The sequence below is a fragment of the Mixophyes fleayi genome, chromosome 11, assembly GCF_038048845.1.
Source record: "Mixophyes fleayi isolate aMixFle1 chromosome 11, aMixFle1.hap1, whole genome shotgun sequence".
NCBI classification, from domain to species: Eukaryota; Metazoa; Chordata; class Amphibia; order Anura; family Limnodynastidae; genus Mixophyes; species Mixophyes fleayi.
In genome coordinates this window covers 89,760,697-89,774,575 of record NC_134412.1, presented here as the reverse complement: position 1 = coordinate 89,774,575, position 13,879 = coordinate 89,760,697, and the positions used below count along the sequence as shown (strand labels likewise).

General features: G+C 39.7%; 1 protein-coding gene and 1 pseudogene across 1 annotated transcript; one reads left to right on the top strand and one right to left on the bottom strand.

Moving 5' to 3' along the window:
• Positions 1 to 287: 287 nt before the first annotated feature.
• LOC142108100 (5S ribosomal RNA) lies at positions 288 to 406 on the bottom strand (annotated as a pseudogene).
• A 1,793-nt stretch (positions 407 to 2,199) lies between these two features.
• LOC142107803 (indolethylamine N-methyltransferase-like) lies at positions 2,200 to 13,733 on the top strand. The gene is made up of 3 exons (XM_075191422.1): positions 2,200 to 2,380; positions 3,513 to 3,720; positions 13,310 to 13,733. The coding sequence occupies exons 1-3, from the start codon at positions 2,230 to 2,232 to the stop codon at positions 13,731 to 13,733; spliced, it is 783 nt and encodes a 260-aa protein (XP_075047523.1). The 5' UTR covers positions 2,200 to 2,229.
• Positions 13,734 to 13,879: the final 146 nt, after the last annotated feature.

The window sequence follows — 13,879 nt, the reverse complement described above, 5'->3', positions numbered from 1 at the left end:
GTAGAATATGTAGAGATAAGATATACGGGATATATGGGAGTATACTTACCCGGTGGGTGCCTGAAAAAAGGGGGGAAAGAAGGGGGGAGGGGGGAGCGGGGAGGAGAGATGGCAAGGGAGAAAAACAAAGGCCAAAAAATAAAAAATAAAATATAAAAAATAAAAAATAATAAATTAAATGATGGTAATAAATAACACGATATATAATATGGCATATATTGTATAAATAAATGTAGGGGGTATTCGCTATCGAGGGCAAAAACCAGGGAACACTCAAGGAGGAAGAAATCCTACTACACCAGAGATTCTCAGGTGGTCTCCCATCCTGGTACTGATCTGGCTCACCCCATTTAGCTTCCAAGATCTGACGGTATTGGGCGTAAGGTGGGCTGATATGATAGTAGGTGTTGATCATCCGAGTGAAATCAACTTGGTCTAGCGAAGTCAGGGAATAAACCCCCTACAATGGCCACGGCATCCCTCCGGATAAGACACTAGACCATAGAGGCTGCATATCATTGAGAAAAATAGGGGGGGGAATTACATCAGCGATTGTAATTCAAGATCCATATTCAATCCATATGGATCTATAGTTCTGAGGGTGAAAATGGATCTAGCCTCCTCTTTGTTAATCTGTCTAATATGGTCCCCTCCTCTCCAATTTTTGGAGACTTTTTTGATGGCAATAAAGCTGAGATTATCTATTTTGCAGTGATGTACTTCCCTGAAATGCTTAGACAGATTATGCTGTTCAAACCCTTTCTGTACATTTCTCAGGTGTTCACCAATGCGGATCTTGAGTTTACGAATAGTACGTCCCACATATTGTTTGCGGCAAGGGCATTCAATAAGATATATAACATTTTCCGTGTTACAGGTTAAAAATTCATTGATCTTATATGTAATACCCGTATGCGTAGAGGTGTATTCTGTGATAGACTTGGTGCTAGAACAGCGCAAAATCTTGCAATTATGGCAACACCCACAGTAGTAGAATCCAGGTTTCTGGCTTTGAAGAGACAACCAGTCATCAGGCCTTGGTTTGTTCCTAAAATGGTTGGAAACTAGCATGCTGTGTCTTGTAGCTTCACAACCCTTGGAGAGCCACAGGCTGGCCAGGCCTAGAATAGAACAAGGCCCAAAATGGACAAAAATTACAATATTTATCTTCCAGTAAAGCAGGTACCTACCTAAATGGAAACCCCCCCCCCAAACACATTGTATCCTTACTTAAAAAAATCCTATCTAACAAAACAAATTTTAACTACAAAATGCCTTTGTTCAGGATTACTAGATCACGATGGTTCATCAATAAACTGGAGGTAAAGATTGGAATAAACTAACAGTAAAAGCTGACACAGTTAACAGAGACTGCTTGTGGACTACAAGTAATGGTTTCTATACACTGAAGTGCATGAGCTAAAGTTGTCAATCATGTGCACATACTGAGTAATTACATAGATATTGAAATGACCATCAGTCATATAATATCAGTATCACAGCATCATTGAGACACCATTACGAGAAAAAGTCTTCACAGAGGTGCACATGTAACCCAAATATAAACGTCCACCAAGATGAACATATACTTTATGTTTGCATTAATGATAATTTCATTATTTATTATATATTTCTTAACTATTTATCTTATAATGAATTATGTTTATGTTTTCATAAAATATAAAAAAGAAAAGGGAATACTATGGTAATTTATTCTGCATGAGTAGCTTATGATACCATCACCTGTATTCCCATGACCAAGTCATATGAATGATAAATCATCATGTGATAACACGAATATTCCTGCTGCTGAGGGACTTAAATAGCTGGTAAGTATGAACAGAACTCCTTGACAAGTTGAGTATAGCACAGAGAAAGACGTGAGAGTCAGCCTGTCTATATTACATTAATGATAATATCTTTATTTATTATATATATCTTAACTAGTTATCTTGTAATGAATTCGGTTTAAGTGTTTATATTCTCATGAAATTTAAAAAAGAAAAGGGAATACTATGGTAATTTATTCTGCATGAGTAGCTTATGATAACATCACCTGTATTCTAATGACCAAGTCATATGAGTGATAAAACAACATGTGATAACACGGATATTCCTGCTGCTGATGGATTTAAATAGCTGGTAAATATGAACAGAACTCCTTGACAAGTCGAGTATAACACAGAGAAAGACGTGAGAGTCAGCCTGTCTATATTACAATATTACAAGATGGATTGTAGCTCCCATAAGCTCTATCATGTACATGAAATTGATTCAAGAGCTCATCTGGATACATATTTGTCTGATAAACCAGAAATGGTCTTTGGAGAGGAAACATTAAAATTTCCCATGGAGAAATGTCACTATATTTTCAATGAGGGTATGTATACTATATCTTATCTTGCTACATAGATTAATTTATCTTTTGAATGGGCAATTCATGATAGATAGATAGATAATGAAAGCGGCCAGGTAGAGCCTCAGTAGGTTAGATATGTATCTTCAGTAAAGGTGGTCTTATTATGTAGTCTTACCCAGGAGGGGGGTTGTTAACTATTTGCCTGTTCTTACACTGATCCAGATATGTCTAGGAAAAACCTCCCCAGAAATGCATGGATATGATTTATTAAGATCTGGCACCCAGCTGCATCAGATTGTTTACATCACCACCCCCCCCCCCCTCACGATGATTAATACCCCAAATTATTTGTTGTTAAAATATATTATGCCAGTTAATATGGCATTGTGTTGGCAGGCTCATTGATGTGTAATTTGTATAGCTATTATGTATATCACAGGCACTATTGTGATTATTGCAATGGTATTTAATATAATACATTTTTTGACTGTTTAAGTTGTGGCACATTGCTTTAGAAGAAGTATATAATACAAAACCAGAGCTCTCTTAGATGATCCTTATAAAATATTAGGAACCTGGCTTATATATCAACACAGTCAAACACTGGAGGGTGTTAGTAAATCTGTAAGAGAATTTAAAACTCTGCCCTTACCTGAGGCACTGACCACGTCTGGTACCACAATTCCTACTTTGGTTGTTAAATATCCCTTATGTGTTTTATTATTTTACATTTGGACATATCAAATCAATATAAGGTTTTTATTTGGTACAACACTATTATAGTTCTTACTTGTGTTATCTTATTTGTTACTCCAATAAAGAGAAAAAAAGACATTTCATATGAACTTTCTATTGTTTTAGCTTCTGAGTTATTATATCAAATTATATCACTAAAAGTGTTCTATATAACACCAATTCAAATTGATTATATGTTTCCGATTTTCATTTCTTTCTGATAACCCAGCTTTTAACAATAAATGTATATTTTCTGTCCCAATTTCCAGTTGTTTATTGAAACAATAAAGGAGATTACATGGGATGGGTTGCAGACCCGAATAAGAGTTTACATTCCCCATACAGTTACAGAATGATGTGTAGGACAGATGTTACATAACATATTGCACTTTCTAATCACTGGACTCTTTCCCTGCAGGTCATATAAAGGGAGAAGTTTTGTATGACATCAGTGTTGGTTCCTTCATTCACCATCTCTATTCAGCCTGTGTAGTTTTCAAAGAGATCAGTGTGCTGAGGTTCAATGAAAAATGCATAATGGAACTGAACAAATGGTTGCACACGCGTACAGGAGCGTTTGTTTGGGATCACGCATCAACATATATTAAAGAGATGGAAGGAAAGAGGTACGTGTCTCTGTATAAGGGTAAACCCCCTGTCAGTTCACACAGACGCTTTTCCAGATACTTAAAAATAGAACAATGAATACTCGTGGTATATGGTGGTATGTCATACCCCCACTTCTCATACTGCCTTCATTGTAGCTCCTCCCTCTAGCTCCTGGTAAGAAATGTGGTTAGTGCTTGTCTGATGTCTGGTGCAAGCCCAGGGCTGGGCCACCCATGGCGGGGAAACTCCCCAGGCAAGCCCCTGGCCTCTGGGCCTGTTCTGGGAGAAAATTCCCAGGCCCAAACAGCTGTGCTTTTAAAATCTCAAGACCTTGCAATTGTTGTAAGACACATTGATTCTGTCTTAGAGCAGCTGGAACCTGTTGGAGAAGTATATAAAATTCAGGAGCGTTTAGATGCATATAAAGAGGTTTAAAATTACAGACAGAAAATGGAGCCAGAATCCAGATCTTCATGTGATTAAAACAGCAGAGAATAAGTGCAGGTCAAGCAGAGAGAGGGCTGGCAAATTTTAGCCCGGGGGGCAAGCACATAGCACTGGCCCACAAGTAGCGGCCCACATATACATATATATATATATATATATATATATATATATATATATATATATATATACATACACAAACACTTTGCACAGGGGCCCAGAGGGAAAGTCCAGTGTGTCTAGGCAGGGGCAAACTCAGAATTTTTAATGGGGGAGGGGGGTCAGGGGGGAAATGTTTGAATTCAGGACTACTCAAAAAAAAACAAAAAACACAATAAGCCTTCAATATACACTTTTTTTAGTCTAGTCAAATTGTTTTTCAAAATACCATTGATACCGCACATCAAACTAACATTGAAACTGCACATTAAAACTAGCAATGATATCGCAATTCAAATTAGCATTGATAATGCACATTAAAAATACAATGCTGCTTCAACTGATAAAAACAATCCTTTGCCATCTAGATAGCTTTCAGTTTATATAGTACCCAGTAACTGTAAATACAATTGAGGTAAAAAATATAGTAAATTTAAATAAAGAATATACATGCTAAATTTTTATATATAATTAGCTGAACGCCCCGTGCTATTGGGACTCACCGTTCAGCCGCAGGGCGGCAGTGACGATTTCCACTGTCTGGCTATCCCTGGGAGGAGCTGCTGTGGCTGCGCATGCGCAGCAGCTCCAGCTCCAGCTCCATTTCGTCAGTGATGGTCTATGCAGCTGTTGCGAGGTGCTGTAGAACAGGTTTAGCATGTTTACATGCTTTTGCCTGCTCGTCCGTGAAGGTGGGAGGGGGGTTTAGGAATAGATTATATAATAATGTTCTATTACAGTACTGAACCCAGGGGCTGATTTATCAAAGTGCAAGCCATTTTGCTTTAAAAAACTGATGGTTTTGCTGCGTATAATACTAATGGGGTTATCGCTGGTGATAACTCCTGTTGGGGGAACCTATTTATCAAGCACTATTAATAGATCATCATACAAATAGCACTACACTATTTGTAAGATAATCTCTTCGCCCACATACAAAAAAAAATTCTACTTTTTTTACAATAAAGATTAAAAAGATAATATTAAAAAACTGAACATACACTTACCTGATTAAAAGTAATTTGTAATTTCTCTCTTCTTTCTTCTTGCTGTGCCTTTGCTCTTGATGACGCGGCCGCCTGTGCGCTGGGTAATACTCAGTGTATGCGGAGAACTGCATGCATCTACGGACGGGGTGGGTGGCCAAACTGGTGTCAGACAGAGCGGCCTGGGGGGCCGATATCCCCCTGCCCCCCGGCCCAGCCAAGTACAAACAACTCCGGTTCCGAGGGACATTGTTAAACAACAATAGAGTGAAGATGTCAGCACACTTCAGGAACGTGGATCCCAGAAGAGAGATGCAACCAGTGGGACACAGGAAAGAGGAGAAATACCTGAGCATTGTATACAGGAGACTCCTAGTATTCATAGTGATAGTGCTGAAAATATTGTGGACAATATTGGCGTTGCTACCGATGAGATAGAATATATAGATGGTAACTTACAAGAGGTGGTAGTAAATGAGGATAAGGAAGGTTTACAATCAATATTTGATGTTGAACCCTCCACAAAAATAAAACAATCAGTGGAGCAATCAGGGGATCAGAATACTGAGATAGATGAGATAGACGTCTCAGTAGAGAATACTACACTAGATTTCCCCCCTTTATCTGGAGTGGGACAGTCTCAGGTATCAGCAGATATACCCACAACAGTGAGTAGTCAATCTGCACTGGATCATACACAGAATAGTACACAAGGAAATAATACAAATAGTGGATCTGGCCGGGTTCCTCCTAGGAATGCATGGAGCCGCGGAGCACCATCATTTAGTTCTAATACAAACTATACAGGTCAGGCTTTTAGGAGGAGGAATGTGGTCAGATTCAGGAACAAAGGTACCAGAGCGGAGTTACCAGACAGAAGATATGTCATACGAGATTTATTGTGTCACCAGATGGGGTTTGTACCAGCAAACATATTGGCAGTAATAAACCTACCAGATAGACAGGGGTATGATGTGAGTTTTAAACTTATGTCTGAACTGGATAGATTCTGGGTAAATTTCAGCAAGTTTAGGGATGGAGAAGGTTGGACTAAGTTTAGTTTTATTCCAATCTCCAAGCCAGACACAGTCAATGTAACAATATTTTTTTGGAATGAAGCAGTACCTCCCCAGGACATTGTGATCTTGCTCAGGAGACATTGTAATCTAGTGTCAGACCTGACAAAGAATAAAGATACTGATGGTATCTGGACTGGTGGTTGGAGGGTTTTGGTAAAACTGCGGCAGTATAATCATGCAACCAACCATCTGCCAAATTCTTTCTTTATTGGTCGTGAGAGAGGGGTATGTTGTTACGCAGGTCAGCCCAGGACATGCTTTAAAGTCTGGTCATGTGGCCAATGTTTGCACAATCTTTAAGTGTAATCTTTGCGATGAGGTTGGCCATGTAAGTGCTACCTGTGTGAATGTTAGATGCAATTTATGTGGAAGAATTGGCCACCAACATAAGTATTGTCCAGATGCCTGGCATAACATTTGTAAGGATTCTCCAGATGAGGGTTTGGTGGTAGAAGAAGAGGCTTAGGAAGAGGAGTCATTAATGTCAGAGTCAATACTAACTAGAGATGGTCACTGACCCCCGTGTTTTGGTTTTGGATTTGGTTTTGGATCTGGATTACCGTTGTGTTTTGGTTTTGGTTTTGGTTTTGCAAAACCGCCATTGCATGTTTTGGTTTTGGTTTTGGTTTGTTTGGTTTTGTTTTGCTATTTTGTTGGAAAATCCATGTTTTTGTGCCTAAAATAACCCAATTTAGTGCTCCAACTGTTTTAGAGATAAGTAATCTAATTGTTGAGGTAATAAATCATCCAAAAAAAACAGTTTAATTCTTTGTTGGTAGGCCTTCATTTATTCTACACACAAAACAGATTGTCTTCCTCTCCATCTATGCATATTGGCAATGCAGCCATCGTCTTTGGATGTATATTACACCCTACACTTATAGTTAAATATGTAAAGAAATGGAAAAAGACAGTTTCCTTTCTGTCTCTATAGGCCCCCCTTCACTTGTTTAAAAAAACAAAAAATTCAGCCGTTATAGACTGTACAATAATAATTGAAATGGAGAAAGCCAGTTTGGTTTCTGTCTCGCTAGGCCCCCCTCCAGTTGTATAAAATACCAAAAAATTCAGCCGTTATAGACTGTACAATATTAATTGACATGGAGAAAGCCAGTTTGGTTTCTGTCTCTCTAGGCCCCCCTCCACTTGTATAAAATACCAAAAAATTCAGCGATTATAGACTGTACAATATTAATTGACATGGATAAAGCCAGTTTGGTTTCTGTCTCTCTAGGCCCCCCTCCACTTGTCCACTTGTATAAAATACCAAAAAATTCAGCCATTATAGACTGTACAATATTAATTAACATGGAGAAAGCCAGTTTGGTTTCTGTCTCTCTAGGCCCCCCTCCACTTGTATAAAATACCAAAAAATTCAGCCATTATAGACTGTACAATATTAATTGACATGGAGAAAGCCAGTTTGGTTTCTGTCTCTCTAGGCCCCCCTCCACTTGTATAAAATACCAAAAAATTCAGCCGTTATAGACTGTACAATATTATGAGAAATGGACAAAGCCAGTTTGGGGTCACTCTGTCTATGACACCCTACCCTTAAGGATAAATTGCCCTAACAGCAGCCTTTCAAGATGGTATGTGATATGGAAATGCCACAAGTCCCTTTCCTCTTTGGGGGTAGATTGCACCCTACACTTACATAGAAAGTTTTAAAAAGATGTTATCGTCATCATCTTCAGCTTAATCCTCACCCTCATCAGTGTGTACTTCATCACCTTGCACAGCACTGAAAGGATTCCCCACTCTGCAAGAGTGAAATACATCCCCCCTCCTTTCCCAATGTCATGGCTTGTGCAATATGCTTGGATGGCTTTGCGCTGTTCCTCAATCCTCTGAGGCATGTACAGGGTGGAATTCCACCTAGTTACCACCTCTTGCTTAAGTTGGTTGCAGGGCAAGTTAAACTGCTCTTGGAGCTGCTGTAATCTCCTACATGCTGTGGCTGAATGCCTGAAATGGCCTGAAATTTTACGGGCCACCAATAGCATCTCCTGCACCTCACGGTTATTTCGTAGGAAGCTCTGCACCACCAAGTTGATGGTGTGAGCAAAACAGGAAAATCACCCAGCTGTAATGCTCGCGCTATATTGTTGGCGTTATCAGAAATGACATACCCTGGGGAGAGTCCGAGTGGTATAAGCCATGCATCAATCACATCTCTCAGTTTGCGTAACAAATTGTCAGCCGTATGCCTGTTAGTGAAGCTGGTGATACAAAGAGTGGCTTGCCTGTGACAAATGTTAGGTAGTGGTGTACATGCTGCTGCTGTTCCTGCTGGTGAAGGTGAATGACCAACCCAGTGGGCTGTCACAGTCATATAGTCTTTGGTTTGGCCACTTCCACTTGTCCACATATCTGTGGTTAAGTGAACAGTGGGCAGAATGGCATTTTTCAGTGCAATCTCTACATTTTTACACACTTTTTGGTATAGTTGTGGAATTGCTTTACAGGAGAAATGGTGTCGTGATGGAATTCTGTAACGCGGACACAAAACCTCAATTAACTGTGAAAAACCAGCTGCATTTATTGTGGAGATTGGATGCAGATCTAACACTAACATTGCAGCCATGGCGTCTGTGATTCGCTTGGTGACTGGGTGACTGCTGTCATATTTGCTTCCCCTCGCAAATGATTGTTTCACAGTTAATTGCTGAAATGTAGGACTGCTCATTTTCTTGACCTGCCTCTGGGATGACGATTCACCCCCAGCAGCAGCAACAGCAGCAGCAGTGGGACTAAAGCTTTCTTCAGAGGAATCAATAATAGTGCAGGAGTCATCCAGCCTTAAGTGGGATGCCGGGCTAACTCCGAGCGCTACTGAGGATATTGATGAGTATGGTGTGGTGGGTGTATTTTGTAGCCGTCGGGATGTCGGTGAGCGGAGGGTCTTAGCTGATGATGGAGTGCTTGTATTTTTTTGGGAAGAACTTTCAGTTTTTCCCAATACTTTGCCATGAACTCTCGTTAAATGGCGTAACATAGACGAGGTTCCAAGATGGTTAAGGTCCCTCCCTCGACTGACTGTGACTTGACATACACTACAAATGGCTATACAATTGTTGTCTGGATTTGGGTAGAAATAATTCCACACATAAGAAGTGGATTTTTTTGTTTTATGCCCAGGCATGACAATGGCCTTTTTCTTGTCACGTGCCAGAACTGCTGCCACTGGTGCAGGACTTACACAAACAACCTCATCCTCATCAACATCCTCATTAGCGCCCTCGTCGCCTACACTAATCTCCCCCTCATGCTCTTCTAATTCCAAAGTGGCATCCTCAATTTGGGTATCACCGGCTACACTCGGGCTATTAAGGCACACATCAGCAGAATGCTCACGATTAGACATCCCACTGTTGGATGGACTCTCCACAGGGATTGTTGTCATTTGTGAATCAGAGCAAACATTCTCCTCTAATGCCTCACTGTTATCTTGCAGCTCGGCTTTGACGCGTAACAGTAGTTGTGCACCAATTGTTGGCTGGGTAACTTTTTGGGATCTTCAACTAATAGCCAAAGGTGAAGTCCTCATTCTCTCTTTGCCCCTGCGTGTGTAGAATGGCATGCTTGCAATTTTTTTTTTAGCGTTACTTAACTTTTGCTCAGTTACACTTCTTTTTCGCTTCAATACAGTAAATTTTTTTGGGGTTTTAGTTTTTTGCACTAATTTGGAAACACTCTGTTGTTTGACATTGCCTTGGCCAGATGACGTACTGGGAACACTAACATCAGGACTGGTGACAGAACCTGGTTGCTCATTCTGATCATATGTGGACTGCTTTGAATCCATTCTGAGCGCAAACCACTGGGGAGTGCTAAAAATTAGTTGGTAGATACTGCTCACAGATATGACTTTTGACAGCCAGAAATATTTATGCACAATTATGGGGACACCCCAAAAGCACTGAGGAGTGCTAACAATTAGTTGGTAGATACTGCTGACAGATATGACTTTTGACAGCCAGAAATATTTATGCACAATTATGGGGGACACCCCAAAAACACTGAGGAGTGCTAAAAATTAGTTGGTAGATACTGCTGACAGATATGACTTTTGACAGCCAGAAATATTTATGCACAATTATGGGGGACACCTTAAAAGCACTGAGTGCTAAAAATTAGTTGGTAGATACTGCTGACAGATATGAATTTTGAAAGCCAGAAATATTTATGCACAATTATGGGGGACACCCCAAAAGCACTGAGGAGTGCTAAAAATTAGTTGGTAGATACTGCTGACAGATATGACTTTTGACAGCCAGAAAAATTGATGCACAATTATGAGGGACACCCCAAAAGCACTGAGGAGTGCTAAAAATTAGTTGGTAGATACTGCTGACAGATATGACTTTTGACAGCCAGAAATATTTATGCACAATTATGGGGGACACCCCAAAAGCACTGAGGAGTGCTAGCAATTAGTTGGTAGATACTGCTGACAGATATGACTTTTGACAGCCAGAAATATTTATGCACAATTATGGGGGACACCCCAAAAGCGCTGGGAAGTGCCAAATATTAACAAAAAATAATAAACCTCTATCCTCCTCTCTTCTCTAGCGATTTTTGTTAGAGCAATTGCAAGAAGAATATTGGATTCTCTGTCCCTGCTCTAATCAGCCTGTGACTACACCCTGCTCTCTCCCTCTGTCAAATGGCGATGGATTGCTGTGGAGGCGTGTATTTATGATCTTGAAGTATCACGAGAACCGAGCCCCGAGATCCGACGACGTCACGATGACGTTCGGCCTCGATTTGGATTCAGAACGGGCGGGAGAGTACCGAGCTGCTCAGCTCGGTACTCGGATACCCGAGGTTCGGGAGGGTTCGGTTCTCAGGGAACCGGACCCGCCCATCTCTAATACTAACACAGCAGGAAGTTCAGTGGGAGATGGCTGGCAAGAGCGTCACCAGCCACAAAGTAGCCAACAGCCAATAGAAATGGTTCTTTAGGTTGAGCAACAGCCAGCTGAACCATATTCTTCTACAACAGTGTCTGTTTGTGAAGAGAGTAAGGGTATAGGGAATGGGAGGAGGAAAAAAGATAAATCCTCTCGCAAGCCTGAAGGTAAATAGAGTCTTGTTCAAAAACCAGGGAAAAAGAAAAAGGTTCAGGGAAGAGCAGGTGTAGAAGTAACAGCTACTTCCAATAGATATGAGCTGTTATCGGAGTTGGATACTGATGCCTGTTGGTTGGATGCATTAGAATTGGAGCAGGAGATGAAAAGAGTGGCACAGGAATGTGATGTAGAGTCAGAAGATGACCCACCAACTAAAAGAAGGTCTGTTCCTGAGGAGGGGCAAGTAGAGTCCGATATGGAAACGGGAGGTCGGCAAGGTGGCTCTGACTCTGACCTATAATGATGAGACTCATTTTTTTGCTGCTCTTTTTGTCTCTCGCTATAATGGCAGATTTTTCTTTACGAGTGATCTCCAGTAATGTGAATAGCATTAAGGTCAGGCAAACTAGGCATGCAGTCTATGACCATCTGAAATATGTTGATGCAGATGTGTTCTATTTACAGGAGACATGGTTATCTACAATATTGCAGTTAAGGGAAGCTCAGAGAGACTGATAAATAGGACCATATTTCTGGTCACTGGTTCCCCCAACAGCTATGGACTCTTAAGTTACAGGTTTTTTTTGTTGTGCGTGTGTGTGTTTATTTTTTTGATATTTTTAAGGAGGTATCCAATTATTAAATAAGTGGACATTTGTTGTAATATGAGTTGATTATGTTTGTTCCATTGTATTCGATTTGGCATTCATCAATAAAAATCGCCTTCGTTGTAAAACTATTAAATTTCATTCACTTATATTCCCATTACATTTTTGATAACTTCACTTTTAAATGTCCACTTCAAGCACTGTTTACAAATATATTATAAACCTTCTGCTCCAGTTCACAGTTCTTCTGCTAGTGGACCTTTGTAACCCTAAATAGTTAGAGAACTCATACTGTCTTATATATTTGTGTGTTTTAAATTGAGCTAACGAACAAGCACTCCCTATAAGCTCCTAATCCCATCCAGGCCTTACAAACAATTATACACAAAAATGATGTAACTACAACATTTTACAAGTAACACTAGGTAGTTGAAAGAGAGGGATATCTTGAAAAGAAACACCCCAATTTTTTCAGCACAATGCTGTAAACCAGTAAAAATGACTAATTAAAACTGTCCCTCATTTATAAATATAATGCATAAATCTTAGTTACATATATTTGCAAATACATAATAAGCCATCCGCCTCTTCACAGGTTGTCTGCTAATTGGATGGTCCTAACCCTTAACAATGAAAGTACCGATAATGGGTCATATGTTTTTATAGTAGCTAACATTTACTAAAGACCATATGACAAAGATTGTAAAGTTGACGGGTGTTATTACTATTTTTTTAAAGAAGCAAATTAAACGGTGTGATAAATTGACAATATCTACAGTGTGATTGGTGTAATGCACAATGTTGCCAAGCACAATACTGACATTAAAAGACCAATGCTGGTGGGTATGAGGTATAGCTGGCGCACCTGCCGGCATTAGTCTTTTGATGTCGGCATTGTCAATGGCGACATTGTGCATGTCACCAATCACACTGTAGACATTGACAACCTGTCAGCATAATGGAAGTGTCATCATTTTGCCTGCAGACATTTTCATGTCACCAGGTTAAGTGCCAACATTTCCATTGTCGAAATCATGTACCCTACCCATGCACTTAGCGAGTAACATCCTAAATCACTCATTTTCTATCAAGAGATGTAAAATATTTCACTTGCACAGAAACTACAATTTTCATGAGTATACGTTAATCCACAGTCCTCAAAGCCTGGAGCACTTGAGCAAAAAAAAGGTGGAAACGACATTGGGACTTTTCCACTTTCACAACTGATCCTTATTGTGTTTGTATTTTTCAGTGACCAATGTCAGGACAAAGAAATAATGTTGAAGATATCGATAAAAAATATTGTGAAATGTGACATTGAGAAGGAAAATCTCACAGACTCGATGGTGCTACCACAAGCGGACTGTGTAATAAGTGCGATGCTGTTGGAGGTCATCAGTAAAGACCAAGATGATTACCTTATGAATTTGAAAAAATGCACAAGTTTACTAAAACCTGGAGGACACCTGATATTACTCGGGTGTTTAAATGCAACTTATTTCACAGCTGGGCAGGACAGGTTCCACATTTTCAAATATGATGAGAACTATTTAAGAAAGGTTCTCACCGGAGAAGGGTTTATTATTGATCACTGTGACGTTCTCAAAAGAAAGGCAGTGAGTGATCTTGCTGATTATGAGGCCATTGTATTTATCACAGCTTACAAAGAGAAGTAGGCCTGGGAAGAAAATAAAACCTAACTATCAAAATATCAATTTACTAAGTTTAATCCTTAATAAATAATTTCAATATATGACTGTAAATTTGTACTGAACTGGCCTGTAAACATCCAATCAAAGAATAAAGTATTTAGTAATTTTTT